At 35.2% G+C, this 12,722-nt stretch overlaps 1 protein-coding gene across 1 annotated transcript; it reads right to left on the bottom strand.

Annotated features, from left to right (window-relative positions):
• Positions 1–4,534: 4,534 nt before the first annotated feature.
• LOC119640514 (transmembrane inner ear expressed protein) lies at positions 4,535–10,763 on the bottom strand. The gene is made up of 3 exons (XM_038038602.1): positions 10,637–10,763; positions 10,418–10,570; positions 4,535–4,623 (listed from the first exon to the last, which is right to left on the bottom strand). The coding sequence occupies exons 1-3, from the start codon at positions 10,761–10,763 to the stop codon at positions 4,535–4,537; spliced, it is 369 nt and encodes a 122-aa protein (XP_037894530.1).
• Between the last annotated feature and the right edge of the window lie 1,959 nt (positions 10,764–12,722).

Genomic DNA, 12,722 nt, shown 5'->3' with positions numbered 1-12,722 from the left:
TTTGCACCATTTCCGCTGGTCTTTTTTAAGTACTTAAATTACACCTCAGGTTGAAGGATGGCACAATACATTTCGCTGGCGAAAACTTGCACTTTTCCGACTATTCGTTGACGATGTCACTGCTGCTGCTCTACCTTTTATGTTGTGCACTTCTAAAGTGCATCTTTAAAATATTCTCTAAGCACATCTTATAAAAATTCCACCATTAACCAATCATTTTTTTTCACAGTTTCCAAACGCATTTGTAGCGATTTCGAACCGACAAAATGTTTTTTGGCAGGAGCTATTTGATGAATTCGTTACCGATTCTCTTCTTGAAAGTGATCGTTGCACTTCTTATAACTTATAAAATGAAAGCAGTTAACGCATTGAAAATAGCTTAAACGTTTTGTTTAGCAATTATTTTTTAAATTCAAAATAAATCGTTTCTTTGCGTATCCAGTGGAACATGTAGGATTTTTTCAATGTAGTTCGCAGTTTTTGAGGTACTTTAATGAAACTTGATACACCGACATATTTTGACCCAAGGATAATAGCCATTGAAAATAGCTTGTAGCAATAACTTAGTTTATTTCCTTTTCTTAGTGAAACCATGGAAAAAACGAATAATGTCCATGATGCGTTTAATATGACCACCACCGTCGATAATTCCACGATGTCCGGCTACTTCGGGTGTATTCCGACTTGTGGTGTCACGGGCGGGGACCGATTAAAGGCCAGTACCAGTAACTGGCCAGAAAAGTAAGCGAGGAGCTGCAGCGTCCAATGTCCGCACAAAACGTGTGAACCATTTCGGGCGGCGTCTGCAACGTCACGAAAAAGGTTGTCTCGGAGGACTCATTATTGCGTATACATAGGTATGCGCAAGCACTTGGATACATGCGGGCCGCGGAGACGATGTCGAAACTAATTGAGGAGGATGGGTTCGGGGTCTTCGAGGAAGGGGCCGTGACAAAAGGACGTAAAGACTTTATCAATTAGATGTTGAAAGGTATGGGTACACTTAAAACGGTTTCAACGGTGCCAACTTTCGAAAAGTACTTCCAGGAGTGCATGGACACAATCGAGGAGGATTGCGAAGGCCCGTCCCCTTCAGCCCCAAGCGTCGAGGAGCGCTTGCAGATGATCGACGGGGATTATGACGGCACGACGACATCAGCGCAGGTGGCGCAAATGAGAAAGAATCGGCGGCTCCGAGCTGAATCTCTCTTCCGGCAAACAGCGACAAATGCTGAAGAAGCCGCAGAGCGGGTGGAGAACATGAATATAGTTTTAGTTTTTGAAAATCAGAGTAAATTAGTTTTATATCTTGGCGAGTTCACTTTAACCAAGTTACATAAAAAAGCAATTCTTATATATAGGCGTTGGGAAGACGGCGTCGCCAACCAAGGTACAAATCTTTAAAGATGTGTTACTCGCTTCTTAGCTTAATGCAATCGCAAATGTTATAATTTTTTTAAATTAATGGAATCAAAAAATGTTGTGAAGAACCATCCTATGCAACACAAATGTGTTCCTTTAAAAGCTCCTCTTTGTAGATGCGTATGGGGTCCAAACAACAATACCATTAAGGCTATGCTTTCTATGCAAGTGCACAAAGTAACTTAGAAGACGACTTAGAATTGTGAACTATCGATAACCAAAAATCCGAGTGCGAAAGGTATCTTCCCGGTATGGTTGTTAAAATAAGGCATATCGGCGAAGAACATTTCAACAAATTAGTATGACTCTTTCTTCGAAAGCACACTGTCGTAATTGGTTCTTAAGGTTCCTTTAAACATAACGATTCTTTATCGATAACGTACACAGTGCCAGTAAATAGTAATCAGCCGACGAATTAGGTACTGATCCTTTATTTATTCATTATCTGTAGAAAAAATGTTTATGAGGATTAAGGATCATGAATGCATGGTTTTTATTGAATGGAAAGTAAAATACAATCAAATCCGTGCAGTAGGAACATTAGAAACATTATAGTTCCTCTGCGGCGACAATTACATATCCTACACTACTTCACCAAGTATTCGCTCGTTTGCAGATTGGAAAATTTAAATTTAGATTTTCTTCCCATGTAAGAGTTTGTGTTTCGAGGTAGCACCTATCTATGTCGGGATCCAAAGAAATAGACTCATGTGATCTAAATTCCCTAACATTTTCCCTAAAGTTTTTGGCTGAAACCCTGCTATGAATTAATATTTATCGTAAAATATTAAAAATAAGCCTTTTTCCGAAGAGATTAGAGAGTGCGGTCCAAAAATAGACTAATGTGGTTGATATTAGGTCCACTTAATATTTTGATGTAATTACTATCATTAACATATTTTCATCACAAGAAAATTAATAATTAGGTTTTTTGGGATATAAGGACTTAGGTCTCATGAGAACCCTTATATGCGGTAGTATCCAAAAAACAGACCTACCTTATCCAAATTCGGTAAGGTAGATTTCTTTGCCACTTCACTATTACGGGATAATTTTTAGAATGAAAATCCTACCTTTTTACGATATAAAGCTTCGGTCTCCGTAGCAACGGTTTTAATGAGCCCGGCTCTAAAAATTACCACAGCCGGTCCAAAGTTTGCATATCAGTTTAGAATGCCGAAACACTACTACTCAGCCACATAATGCGTATAGAGTTGAGGCTGTGTTCTTCGTCCGTTAGTTCGTATCTGTTTGTTTATTAAGTCGACCTCAGCTGTTGCAAACACATATGCACACATACCCATCACTCATTTCCTTCACCAAACTATTCACAAATTAAACATGGAACACGTACTATTACTACGATTAAACTTCAGCCGGGATTGTAGGTTTGGGCTTACGGATTGCAAAGCATCCTTACTGACATGAATATAGCGGCATTCAACTACCGTGATGGCAGAAACTTATCTTCGTATGTTCACTGTCGTAATAGGGTTCCCATAAGGCATGTATGGATATTCATGCACCGCACTTACGTTCCATTGTCACTTCATCATTTAAATAATTGTTTCCACATTGCTGTCTCTTTCTTTTTTTTTTTTTTGTTAAATAAAGTTGAGGTTTCGATGATATCAAATTTCCCAGCGGTTTTTATTTAAAACGTATAAAAGAACAGGTTGTACAAAGAAAAATAGCACTCGTTTATATAGTATTGTTCCTTATTTCATTTTTTTTATGATAATAGTTTCACATACTTGTTTTTGTGTGTTTGTATGAGTTTTATTATTGGTTAAATATAAAAAGAAATTACATTTTTTACAAAGAGAGTTTTAGACGGAATTTGTGTTGAATTTCGTCCACTTTTGTTGAGTGCTTGACTAACACTTATCTTGCTGAGCGTTTTGTCAACACTGATCTTAATGAGTCTTTTGCTAGCACATCTTACATCTTTGAGAGTAACAATTGTATAATTTTTTTTTTCAATCCCCAAATAAGGGCGTATGGCATCTAAACTAGGCCGCTCAATTTCATTCAATTCCAGTAGCACCTTCGTTTTAGAGTTAAAGTCGGCTGCACGACGGAAACGCAATTTTATATGGACCCATTGTCTGGCATAAGACAATGAGCATTCGTTCGTATAAAAGGGGCATCCTAGTAGCATATCGCTTGTGGGATTTCATAGTAAATGCAGTGTTTCGCACTATTAGAGGCAAAAAACCTGCGAGAAAGAGTTTCAAGCAGGTTTGATGATTGATGAATGCCAGTGGCATTGAGAGTGACTCCGCGTAGAGAAATTGGACGCAAAAGGTCATTTCAAAGGTCATTCCTTTACACAATTTTTACCAGTTCATATTCGCTCACTACATTTTTATATATCCATTTAGGGTTTTAAATTTAAGACCCCGTCCAATTTTTCTATTATATAAATTCGCTCACTACCATTTTCCATTATTATTCTTGAAAGCACTTCGTCGCTGTTCTTAATGCTGCTCATTATTACTGCGGCTCTTTATAAAAATATTCTTTGTTATCTGGTCTCTTGTAGAGCTCAAGGATAACAGCCCGTAATTCGTTGGTATAAGCGTTGGTATAAGTTGATGTGAAATAGTTAGAGCAGACTTTCACATATCGCCCGTAATCCGCAATTGCGCAAAATTAATCAAAAAGTCAAAAATGCAATTAAATTCTTCACAAACTTTATTTTCTTAAAAAATGAATTATTACTCTCTATTTTTTTTACCTTAAGAATATTTTTACGCGAATCAAACCCAATTCTCTTATTTGTTACACGGCAATGATAAGTATTTATGTGAAATGCGTCAGGTCAAAGTTAGTGTGATTCTTGTGAGTACATCAACTTTGTAAATGTACAATATGTTGTAAGTATATTTTTATTCGCCTTTCTGCCCAGCAAAGTGAACTATCTGGGGGATAATCACGTAGCTGAAAGTTAATTTTCACTTAGTTGAAACTAAATTTTTCGTACATTTGACGTGGTTTTGGGGTTTGGTGAATCTTTGGGGAAGGCAATTTTGAGGAGAAGTCAATTTTATTCAATGAACAGGCATACTGACAGCAACGTTTTGTTTTTTTCTCTTTTGTTTACTATTAGCTAATACACGCCTTTTTTACTTAAACCTTTTTGTAAATTTTCCGCACTGTAATCTTTCATGAGGTAGTTAGACTGCATGTATTCAATGGCTGTAAAAAGAACAATTTAGAGCGAAACTGAAATTAATGATAATTTTGTATTTTAGTTAAAATCAATATTAAAAGTTTTAATTTTGAATTGTGAATATCGAATAAAAAGGCGTATGATGATATAAAATATAGAGATTAAAATTCAATGGGTCGATTAGAATATTGATTCGTTATAGCGGCACTACTCAGTAATATTCAATTTTATCGAAATATATTTAATGTTACAGTCTGTTGGAATACGATCTCCTTTATAAATTCTTGCCAAGCCTGTATTACGCTTCTTACAAGGAATAAGCCTTTATTTGGCAACAGTTTTATATGTGTGGTGAAAATTTGTCCGAAATAATTATTGACATGTGAACTTATTGCGAAAAGTTTCATCTACATAGGTCCTCTTTCCCACATAAGAGTGTTCATAGTGTAGTGTGACAAAATTATGCCACTTCAGCATAACCCTTTTGATAAAATAAAATGTCACACTTCACTTCGCATGTAAACAGTGATAATTCTGTTTATATAAGAATAATCTAGTGTGTGTTGAGGATAATTTAGTAAGCAATTACAATCCTGTTTAGAATAAGATAAGAATAATTTAGTGTAAAAATTTAGTATAAATAGTGCCTAAGAAAATAAAGAAAATCAGTTCTCATCAGAGTTCTCATAAAGCAGCTCAACCAAGCGTTTTACTCGCTAATAGCACTAGGCATTCAATCTGCCTGAACCATTAAGATTAGTGACCGTCTTATGCCGAGACACTTTGGCATTATAAAAGACGGATAGACTTGGCGTACTGCAGCCGAGCAGCATAGGGCCTAAACAGATAATCAATAAACACACGATACTATATCCACATTATTACAATAGAAAGAAAGCAACGGGGTAAAAAATGTCCGTACTCGTATGATGAAAATATATAGGGAATAAAATATTGTTTGACAAAACTGTATTTTACGAAACTTCTGCCATGCAGATACATGTTTTGAGGCTTGTAGAATGTAACGGTTTTTTTAAGAAGAATAAGATATTGCATCGCAAAAAGATATAGTTTTTCATATTTTATGACGTAAATATATGTGAAGATATGTGTTAGGCAAAGTACAATGCGCTTTGTGCATCCGCATCCTATCCCAAACTTATAAATGATTGTGTGCAGAAAAACCAAGCGGCTTTATTAGTGACAGGTACAGCCTGCGGCAAATTCCCCTCAAACAATTCTGTTCTGACAATCGTATCACGAACAAGAAAGTCAACTATTTTTCGAACATTTTTCCTCGAATACTCCTCAAAACATTTAAAAAATGTACTTATATATGCCATTTTACACTAAAATATACACGTATTGACTTATCAGCATCATCCAGGTTCATGGTACAAACTTCTAAAGATTTATTTAAATTAATTTTGATATTTTATATTGTGGCAAAGTTCAAAAGAGAAAAAGCAAAAGAACTTGTTTTGTTGTCAGTTCGCACCGATAAGTCCATGGTAATGTGTAGACGATACGTCTTAGCAATTTCTGCTTTACCGCTTTCAATTTTTTATTGAGGTCTACTAAGTAAAGCGTCAAAACATTTCCCCGTACGAGTAGCCCATAGGCGAAGGTCGCGTCGAACAACGCAATCGCATCTCAAATGCGCTGGAGATTTAATACAGATGAGCTTATGATGTAAGTTATCCGTCATAAAGGCGCAATTTCCAATATTTCATGGGTTCATAGTAATAAGGTAAACAACCTTACCAGTCCATACGAGATGCACCTAATCAGGAAAAGATGTCATTTAATAATTTTTAATATTTTATGCATCTTTTGTCAGATTACACATTGGTTTGATTCGTAGTCGACTTGCATTCTGAGTAGTACGTGTTTTCCTTTCTTCTGCGATTTTTTGATTGTTTTGACATTTTCGTGTATTTAGTTTGTATCTTTTCAGTCTTTTTTTGACGTTTTCCATTATTCAATAGTTCCCAATCTTTTTCTAGTGAGTGGTTTCGTTGTCCTAAATTACTGAATAGTAGACTGATAACAAAGAGACATTATGGCCCCGGAGGCGCCAGGTAAAAACTCAAATAGGTTTGCAATAATGGATGCAATAATGCACCTTGTGCTAACTGTGGTTTTCCTACACTTGCCGTAGTTTCTGCGTAAATTGTAATGAGCAGCACTCGGAGTTAGGCAAACAGTGCCCATGTTATGTACAATTGCGTGAAAATTTAAAATTAAAACAAAATTACTGTAGCATGGGCGAAATGTGACGCAAGCACCGAGAAATAAATCAAACTGGAATCCAAAAAATTACCAAAAATAATACTTACGTCGCTGTCGCCACGCAAATCGAGACTAATACGCTTTTAACTCCAATTCCCGACAATGACAAACCTGTTCTATCATCAGCCAAAAATTCTATTTTAACACATGCGAATTTCACACAATACGTTGCTCGGAAAAGCCAAGCGCACATTAACACTATTGCTTTTCTTACCAAAATGCTTGTTTTAAGCAAGCCTACTATGCCTTGTTAAGTTATGGCAATGGCTGCAAATCAAATATCAACATCCTTAAACTGGGAAAACCTATACTATATACTGGGGAGTAACAGTTGGAATCTTTTAAACACAGATGGCTCAAAATCTTCTCGTTTGTCATGTGCTTGTGCCATGGTAGATGCTTCAGGACAGGTTCTTCCCAATCAAATATTTCACGAAAGTGCTTCAACTGTCACAACCGCAGCCAGAGCTATCCTTTACGCTGCGAACCTCTCCCATAAAGACAAACTGAAAACCCTCATTGTTACTGACAATTTGCCTATATTAAAAGCTATACGGAATCCTTCGACTTTGAGATGGGGCACCATCAACAAATTAAGGAATATGATTACAATACACGTTTATTGGGAAATGAGCAAGCTGACCTAATTATGGATGCTGTCATGGAAAAGTTGAATCTTCACAGATACATTGGAAGAAAAGTGAAAGAGAAAATTAAAGAAGGAAATCTACAATGCCATCATCCGCACTACTCTTCTATTGACCCCCAACTAACAAACATTATCGGAAGTTCGCCTTGGCTGTACAATTGCAACTCTCCAATGGATCTTAAAGAAGTTTTCGTTGCCTATCTGCAATTGTGAACAAATTCTCACTATAAAGCACATTCTCTGTGACTGCCTCAACTTTTCGTTGGCTAAAACTATTGCATTTGGAGCGACTAATCCAGTGGACGTTCTAAAGTAGGCTACAAAAAAGAATATCAATACAATATATTGCTTTATTAAAATGATTAGCCTTAATATCTAGTGTTCTTTTGTAAAATAGAGCCGATAGCCTGTGTTGCTAGTGCTCAATGTCCTCTTCTTTTCAGTCTAACAATTTATTTCATTAGCGTAAAATTATAGTAGTAATAATAATATTTTATAATGAAAATTCGTCCATAGTAACAAAATAACCACAAAGATTAACAATAGGGAATTTGGATCACCTAGCTCCATCTTTTAAACCCTAACAAATAGGATTATCATGAAAAGCAAGCTCCTATACGGAGAGAAAGTATAATTTCTATTTCTCTATGACCGGAATTGAAAAATAATAAGATTTTTGGGAATTAAGTTTGCTTGCATTAAAAGCACGCTTTTGCATGAAAATAATGTGTAATTTTTGATTAACCATTGCTACAACGAGCGAATAACCGTATTGGGTGGTGGGGTGTAGGGTACTTATTTGTCGGCCTTGCCTGACTACAATGTTTTTACTTGTTAATAATTGAATTATTTTTTTTATTTTTATTATTTTATTTTTATTAATTTATACATATATCCGCGTAAGTGGCCTTTTAGGTAAGAGTCTCGACTATCAATTCAAACGTCGTGATTTCAAATCGCAACATGCTAGTGCTTTAAGACTTTTAAGATTTTAGGACTTGCAACTTATTCTCTGGCTAAATTTATAATAATAATAATAATAATAATGATAATAATAATAATAATAATAATAATGATAATAATAACAACAATAATAATGATAATAATAATAATAAATTATGCATAGGATGTTTAATAGCTTGTAGAGAAGAATACCCACTTCTGTAATCTTTAAGTTGTTGCAGGTTGTAAGCAGTTTTCTTACCCCACCCCGACAGACTTCAGACAGAATCACCCTTTATTATGTTGCTTGATTTAGAAGTGATTCTAGAATCTAGACCTAAGCTTATCTGTCCGACCGTTTGTTTGATGTCCGTGCATGTTTTGTGGCGTTCAACGAACGGTTCGCAATTTTCAGATATTTTCGTCCCAAGAACAATCTTATTGAAAATAGATTGGGTCAGATCACTTTTTCGGCCACTACTTACATAGCATCTTATTTTGAAGAAGACTTTATATGGAAAAGATATTTCTCGACAAAAATCGCTTAGTAATAAAGATTTAGCATTCTAAAGTTGGTTTGTAATAGTGAGCGTATTAAATTTAATTAAGCAGATCTCTTTTTTGACGCCTATGCCATGTGAAGGTCGTCATGAAAATCAAGCATCTATATAACCAAAATAGCAAAGATCTAATTTTTAATGTCTTGTGATGACAATTATGTGTAGTGTAGGGTATTTAAATGTCAGTATAGTCCGAAAATAGTGTTTTTAGTTGTCTATCGTTAAGTAAACTAAATTAAACGCATATTTCGAATGCGAAATTTCTAACTAATTAATTTTCTCGAAGATGAAATTCCCTCAAACGCTGAGAGGAAGAGGAAATGAACGTTTGCGATGCTGCAGGTGACGGTAGCGTAAAATAAAGACGACGAAACCTTAATCACAATTCCCGGGAAATTCCAAAAATATGATAGAAGAATTAACAAAATTATAATAATTAAATCGCTTAGGAATGATCAGTTTACGGAAGATTCATAAAAGAGCAGAAGATCTGCTGAAGGTAAGGCAAGCAGAGTCGTGACATTCAAAGGAAAAAGTTAGTTAACCGTCTTTCTTCAAGCTCGGTGGGGTAAAAACGGTGTTGTCAAGTCTCTGTAAATAGGTTCCTTTTAAGGTTTCTAAATAATTTTCTGTACATTTTTTTTCAACTTTCTCGTTAAGCCATTGTGGCAAACCTAATATGAGAAGTGCTGAGATAAAACACGTAAAGTTAGAAAAGCCATTTTACGCCTAACAATATGGTGCAAAAAAGGAACGGAAAATGGTTTGCTTCAATGCAATTTCTCTTCAGATTTTCCAAAACTTTTCCACAAAAGGCCTTAGAAGTGACTTTGGACATCAGCTTGTCCAGCTTCGTTGAATAGATAAGTCTTTGGTCTAGCATATATTAATAAGGCCGCTCAAATCGAGGCTTCTTGTGGATGCGTTTGGTATTTATAACGATATGAGTGGACCGATTCATCAGCTAAATATTTCAAACCATGCACGGAAACTTGCTCAATATTTTAAGTATGAAATTTTGCTATACTTTCCTCACAGATTTATGTGACGATACAATTTACGAAACTCTTTTAAATATTCGCAAGAAAATGCTAAACAAATTTTTTATAGCTTTGCAGGATAATAGGTAATAAAGTTATGGAATGGCCCTTAAGTTCACAAGGAAAATAGAATCCAAATCAAGAGAAGCCGAGACTTTCCTCTATTGCTTGCTCTAATGCTTGTAAAGTTAATAAATTAACGCAGTTAATAAACTGAATAATTAATTGATGGGCTGGCTGACGTTGAAGTGAATCTGCATGAATCTGCTTATGTACTCATAAATGCCTATTAACATCGATAAATAGACGTTCACGTAGTAGTAATGCATTATAATACCTTTTTGCAAATCCATATTATCCATATCTGAGTTTTTAATTTGTTGCAATTTTTCGTGGAATTTTTTCGTAATTTGTTTACGTTGGTAATCGGCCTCGATTTCTTGCTTAGTACGTGGTATACGAAAACGTATACAACAACAAACCATTATTACTGTAAAAAAAAAAAGAGTCAATTGACTTAACATACATTCACTTCATTTTTCTTTTATAAATTTACTTATGCTTAATACGATCCCTAAACAAAAGGCAATTATATGCCATACACGAAAGCCGCCAATTGTCACTGTTTCAAGCCATGCGGTCTCTGGATCAATTTTGAATATGTCATCGTCGTCGTTATTCATTTTTAATAAATATGAATTTTTGTCTCCTTTTACTATCTCGGAAACGTTGCTCTCACCAAAGTTCAGTTACTACTGAAATTTGAATATTTGCCCATAATGGAAAGTACATGCTGATTCATGTTCTTAATGTTAACTCCTTGTGCTTGATTAGAATATTTGTAATTTCAAGTACAGGGTGTGAAAAGCAACAGTTGCGAAATTTTTAATTTCCAGCACTTTACTTCGAACAAGACGTATTCATCTGTTTTTTAAAAGTTTTATTTTAAGCGACGGGTGCCTTTTGACTATCCATATCTGAACCCTGTATTTTCCATATTGTAAAAATGCTGTAACCGAAATGTAATACTTATGCTATTTATTAAGCACAAAACATACAGAGCAGGGTAAGCCAGACATTGCCTTAAGTTAAATGTGATCATCTCTTCTTAAAATATATGTGAAACGTTTTTTTTTGGACCTATTCATTTAGCTTTGTTGCTGTAATTAAAAAGTCGTAAATTGCCGATGAGTCTTTAACAGTGTAGTGTATAATTAAGCCAACCAATGCTTACCTTCAGCATTAACTCTATTACTTATTTCAACGGCAGGAAGGAGTGCCACAGAGCGCTGCCCTAAATATAAACATTGTAATCATAGGTTTCATTAGAATAAGAATGTTCATTTAGCAAGGAGAAAGAAAGAAGAACATATAGTGAAAATTTCCCGCAACGACTTGAGTTGAATCGCAAATTCTTGTTAATAATATTCCAAAAAGTTTCATCCAAAAAAAACGTTTTTTTTTGGCATAATAAACTAAAAACAAGTAGGAATATTATATTTGGCTTGGGCCGAATTTTATGTATTCATCATACCCCTTAATACTGATCAATAATAAAAGACTTTGCATAGAGCTTCGTTCCGGGTGCCTTTGACCGATCTGCCTCAATTTCAAAACCAAGTTGCATGCAAGAACTTGCAGTTTTTGTGCCAGTGAGAGTGTTTATCACGGATATTATACCGACTTGCAGACAGACGGAGAGACGGACGCGCTTAAACAGGCTTCGACTTTGAAGTTGATCAAAAATATACACGACAGACAAAGGGTTAAGAGTAAAATAAAATAAAAAAGAAAATACTTGTAAGTTTAATATACGTACGCAAACGTATATAGAAGACCTCTTAAAAAAGCTTTAATCTTAGAATTATCTTGTTCATTCTTTATTCTGGATATTTTACTCATAGCTTTTTTGATTGATAATTATGAAACTGTTCCAGGTTATTGTGATAACACCACCAAGTCGTAGAACTTTAGCCGAATATAAAATTTCCAATTTAGGACGATGGTCTTGTACATGTGTGTCTCCCCCAAACATTTCAATTGTATAACAGTACCTTGCGACCAGGATTGGATTGAAATATTTTGCGGTAAAATTAAGTTAGTTGCAAATTGCTGAACAATTATATTAGCTGAACTGGTTACTCGGATATTGTGACATAACTTCTCATTATGACTCTCTCTGGAGATGCCGAAGTTCTGATATAGAATTAAAAAAAATTTATTCCCCATGGGTTACAATTACAGGATTAATGCTCTATTCCACTTATCGAACCGTTATTGGTCATTCGTACCTTACTGGCCTTTAATTAACATTCGCGGCTTGGCTCGCAAAACGGCTCTGATTGTTTCAAGGCAGATTAACCACAGTGTCTAGTTTAGGCATGGTCAAATATTACTTGCCCAGTATTCTAATAACATTATCCGCGCTTTGCATCCCTCTGTGCCAGGTCAGTAAGTATACGGAGCCGTGCGTGAACGGAAAAATTTTTTTCATTTTTATATTTTTCTTCTTATTTCGTTTGTGATCCAATTTTTTATGCTCATTGCAGTTATCCTATAAAAGATTGGAAAGGGAAAAATAAAAATTTGCATACTCTATAATATTGGGGTGGGCGTGGCTGAGTTTTGATATTCCTGTAGAA

This window comes from Glossina fuscipes, unplaced genomic scaffold, assembly GCF_014805625.2.
Source record: "Glossina fuscipes isolate IAEA_lab_2018 unplaced genomic scaffold, Yale_Gfus_2 121, whole genome shotgun sequence".
Taxonomy (NCBI): Eukaryota; Metazoa; Arthropoda; class Insecta; order Diptera; family Glossinidae; genus Glossina; species Glossina fuscipes.
Note: the sequence above shows the minus strand (reverse complement) of the source record. Positions and strands in the feature narration are given on the sequence as shown.